Raw genomic sequence first — 5000 nt, 5'->3', positions numbered from 1 at the left:
AGAGGGAGGGGGGTAGACGGCTCACCGTCGGCTTCCATTGATACCAGCCTCGTAGCTGAAGGAACTACCGACGTTAAATAAAGTGACTTTACCTTTACCTTTAAGCGTAAAAAAGATGAAGCCATAACGATGATCGTCACTGATTCATGCAAGAGGTAGAAGTTCAATGGAAACTTACGTAAAGTAACCAATTAGCCGCGGAACCTTGGTTTACGCGTTTGCTCGTTAACAGCGTACTCGCTCAGTTACTCGCTCTGTGAAAATGAATCAAAGTTATAAGTTAACAAGATCAATGCTGGCTTTTACTGAAAGGCCATAAACATGAATATCTGACGGTTGCCAGCACAAAGAAATGGACTCACTCTCAGTCCTTTTTTCTTTTTCTATTATTCTTCAGATTTCTCCTGTTTACCGCCTGAGATAACTATCCAGAATTTGCCAAGTTTGATTAACAAAGAAGGCCCCGTTGCAATTCTTCGATCTAAAGATTTCATCGTACAAGGAAGCGTGACAAAAGCAATGTGCAATTCGTCCAACACGCTCCTTTTTCAGTGGTCTTTATCCAGGTACAAAGTAAATGATTCTGGAGAAACGGTTATTGTATGGACCATTCTTCTGGATACAAAAACCACCGAATGGAACCTACAAAAACGTCAGCTTGGTTACGGAAAATATTTTGTAGACTTTAGGGCAGCGTTTGCAAGTAATCCCTATTTGATTGGGAGCGCTCGGGATTTTTTCAAAATAGTACAATCCCCGCTACGAGCTGAAATTTCAGGCGGAAATAGCGTTACAAGAGGAAATGGTAGTATCATTACACTAGACGGCGCATCCTCGCAAGATCCTGACACTGCACCCGGTGACATAACTTCAATGTCCTTCGGAAATGAAGCTCAACCCAGAACAGTGCTTCCTCAAGGTCGCAAAGATGACGACTTTGTTATCGAATTTGACATCACAATAAAGGACAGTTTGTCTGCAGAAACGGCGGTCACACTGCGAGTAATCGTAAGTGGCATGCCTTTTTCACACATTTGTTTTCTTGTTACACAAATTACAGAAAAAGTTCCTTATGCAGCAAGTCCAATAACGAACATGTATGTTAATATTCTAGTGCAACTGTGATCGATTACTTCCTTTTTTTCTTCAGATTTTGAGAGTGTGATTGCTTAACATTTGACTGGCAAAATTTTGGGGCTTTGATTTTTATCAAGAGAAAATGAGGGGACAGAGAGGGAGGCTCAGGGGGTTGGCCAGGATATGTCATGTCGACGAAAGTTATTTTTAGACGAGCGGAAGTCTGTCTTCCGAGACGTCCGCATGCAGTCCTGCCTCGCTCTCAGGTTCTTAGTGAAAAGAGAAAATGGCGGCGCACGTGGAAGGCTGATGAAATCTTTGCTGTTCTTTCAAACATCAGACCGAGGTTGGCCTGCATGCGGACGTCTCGGAAGACAGACTTCCGCCAGAACAAAGACTTCCACTCATCTAAAAATAACTTTTGTGGACATGACATATCCCAAGGGCTGGACCGGGAGCCTCCCTCTCTATCCCCTCATTTTCTTATGTTTTTATTTAAAGGTTGTTTGCTGTGAACGTAAGTTTTGGACTTCACGGTCCGCCATTACTTACGTTCTAAACTGACCGATTGGACATGGATCTACCGACCGATTGGACATGGGATGGATCTAGGGAAAATTGAATATTATTTCAGCCCCGTACACACGCATTGCACGTGTGTCCTTGCGACACTCAGCTCATACGCAGTCTAATTCCGTTTCCTAGTTCTTCAAGTTTCATCCGTCAAACTGCCATGTATGCATGTGACTAATGAACTCACCTGTTGCTCCTCTTTCGTGTTTTGTTAGGTTGAGCCCCGGTCTGCAGAAGAGGATCTCAGCGGTCTTGCTGTGGGTAACAACAGTCAACTTAATCAGTTTGTGCAACTAGGTGACGTGAAGAAGGCCACTCAGCTCGCAAATGCCGTCCTGCAAACTGTGCAACAGTCGGAAACAATTAAAACTAATGAAAGGATTGAAGTACGTGAGCAAAGTCAACAGTAAAACATTTACTCAAACAAGAATCTCCTATCTATTGAAAGTTCGGATTGTTGGATTAAATAATCTGAGGATTTTGATTGGTTTAACGCGACTGCATTATAATCAACAACACCATGCCCAACACAATGCGTATCATGAATTGTCTTGCAGTGTGTTGGAAACAAAAGAAGATTAAAAGACAAATAAAAAGATTGAGAACGTCGGCCAAGATTTGCTGATTTCCCAAAAGTCTTTTTTTTAAAAGTGTCCTCAAAAGCGACCCTCAGTTTCCTCGAGAAAGTACATGACGTCATAAGCACTCAGGGAAAGGCGACAACGTTGACATTTTGAATTTCAAGTTTTGTGATAAGACCGTGCGCTGGCTATGCGTACGTCCCGGGAAAACGCGGCAACTGACCTCTAAACATCCCAATTCCCGAAAAGGTCGTCTTCCCAATTCGATGTAATCCTTTTTTTCTCATGCTGGAAATAAATTCAGCGAAGTTTCTCAGGCATTATCCTACTTGCATTGGTAAAATACGACATGATAAAAGCTAACCAAGAGAATAATATTTTTAGATAACGTTCTCGTAGCCGTCGTCGTCGTTGTTCTTGCTTAGGCTTCCTACTGTCTTATCTAACACGCAGTCTCTTTTATGTATTGTAACTTATCAAGTGACAGATAGAACACATCCTTTGCGATCTCATTTTCTTATTTGTTCCTTTGCAGATTAAGTCTTCTATTGTAAAAGAGGTGTCTACTGTGGAAGTGGGTAATTTGCAGTCATTGACTCAAGTCACATCTGTGATTGGACGAGCAACCCTGGAACCCGAGCAAGTCACAGTAGAAACACAGGTAGGCACGTGATAGCCATGTTATAAACACGTGCTATCTACTTTTACACGTTATTACTTTATCACGGTTCGTTACTATTTGGACAAAACAAAATCACGTTTGAAATTTGGAAAGGAAAAAATGCTGTATGGGGGGATAATGTTTTAACCTTCTTGCCAGTGCCTTTATCCAACGGCGGAGAGTTTCCGAATTTCATAGAACACAGTGCGACTAACGGATGCCATTACCTTCGCTTCTACGGTTGCAAAATATCTTCATGAAGTCTGTAATTGCTTTCTTCGAAGAACACGCAAATAAAAACAAGCTCAGGAGCTTTCGCTGTTATCAGCATGAAGGTGTTAATTGGTGAACCACGGCTTCTTATTTTCGCTTTTTGCCTCCTGGTTGTTGAAAAGGTGATTAAGGACCGCTGGAAGACCATATTTGTTATCCCTGTTTTTCATTTACTTTTTGGCTCGTGATCCGAACGGATAACGTGGTAAAAAGGGAAAATGAACAGGGAAACACAGACAAAATATCTTAAGAAACATGTACAAGGGAACGTAAACCGTTTTATGGATCAAGAAGCTGACAACAAATTCGGAAGCAATTTCGGGTACAAGGGAACACAAGCAAATTTAAGAGAAAAAGGACCCCAAATTTCATCCCTCCCCCCCTCCCTCCTCTCTGAGGACCTCCTCATTGCTGATTTTTAAAAAAAGCGTGATTGTACTCTGCAGATTTGCACCGCAAATAAGAATGAGTTTTGTTGCTAATAAAATATATTTATAATTTTCAAATTCTTCCTGTCCTTATTGAGCACCCGCAATGAACTAAGCTAAAAACTAAATTACACTTTAGGATCTTGCTTTGCAAACTCTGTCATCCTTGACATCCTTGTTACGAGACAAGACCAAAGAGGATTATGCCGCTGAATCAAGTCTGGTTGAACAAGGAGGAGAGAACCTGGTGCTGAGCCTTGGCAATATCCTCAATTCTGCTGCTCAAAAAGCCAGCGTGATTGGAAAGAAAAAATTGCCATCTGTCGTACGAACAAAGGTAAATGAGCAATCGATGCTAGGTCAACAAGGGCAATTCACGATTTAAAGAACTAAAAGCGAGGAAAATGCATTCATTCCCGCTGCGCGGTCGTCCGATTTTGTTATCACTCGTATGATAGCAGACCGAATTGGACTCCACTCAGTCCTATTACCATTACAAATTTGCTAATCATAGCGAGCGCACAATCTGAGAGACACCGTCCATAAAATATGTTACCCGGACCATCGACATCAATTGCATCGTTACAGTCCCAAATCTTTGCTCTTAATATCGGGTGATGTATCAGCTCTCTCATTGGCTCGCTATCCCTGCCAAACACAGAAGACTAAATAATTCAAACACTGACTTAGAGGCTGCTCTCAATACCAAACAATAGCAGGTTACGAGAGCTGCTACACTACTGTTAATATCTGTTGTCTTTCAGAGCCAGAATGTAACTAAAGATATCGAAAGGCTTTTGGATGACGTAGGAACGAATCTTTTGTCCAGAATGGTAGTTGACCAGGACCCTTATCGGGTGAAAACCAGCTCATTGAGCATGATGCTTAACAGAAACAGTCCGGGCTCACTACAGAAGACCAGAGAGTTCATCCAAGACGGTGTAGGATTTAAGCTTCCGTTTACAGCCATCACTGATGTCAAGGCCAAAAACACTAAGTTTGTGGACTCTGTGGTGAGCTCCTTGTATGGCAATCCCTTTCTGGATTTAAGAAAAAAAGAACTGAATTTTTGCATATCAGTCAACTTGTCTTGGTGTATACAACCGGGCCGACTTGCGTCGCTAGTTTATGACTCACGCGTACAGTATTCTGCTTGGCGTTGGGAAGGAAAAGCAAGGAATCTGAACCCACCAGAAGAAGGGACGGGAAACACGTTGCCTACGCGCATGTTGATAAATTGATGCGCTGGAGGGAGGTTGTCACCATAAAAATGTCCTTAATTGTTAACCTGCAATTCCTTATGTTATCTGCTTCTTTTCCACTCATAGGTCTCTGTTTGAACCTAGCTTATTTATCAAATACAGTAAAGCAAGACAACCAGAGGCGCCTAAATACCTTTATTTAACC

General features: G+C 42.0%; 1 protein-coding gene across 1 annotated transcript in view; it reads left to right on the top strand.

The window, feature by feature from the left end:
- Positions 1-5000, top strand: part of LOC137970309 (polycystin-1-like protein 2) — a 16209-nt gene that overhangs the window by 1585 nt on the left and 9624 nt on the right. Inside the window, exons 5-9 of the mRNA XM_068816829.1 lie at positions 398-1008; positions 1866-2036; positions 2767-2892; positions 3733-3930; positions 4358-4606. Coding sequence (XP_068672930.1) covers positions 398-1008; positions 1866-2036; positions 2767-2892; positions 3733-3930; positions 4358-4606 — 1355 coding nt within the window. The remainder of the gene's footprint in view (positions 1-397; positions 1009-1865; positions 2037-2766; positions 2893-3732; positions 3931-4357; positions 4607-5000) is intronic.

This window comes from Montipora foliosa, chromosome 9 (genome assembly GCF_036669935.1).
Source record: "Montipora foliosa isolate CH-2021 chromosome 9, ASM3666993v2, whole genome shotgun sequence".
In the NCBI taxonomy this organism is placed as follows: domain Eukaryota; kingdom Metazoa; phylum Cnidaria; class Anthozoa; order Scleractinia; family Acroporidae; genus Montipora; species Montipora foliosa.
The sequence above is the reverse complement of the archived record's forward strand: the minus strand, read 5'-3'. Positions and strand labels throughout refer to the sequence as shown.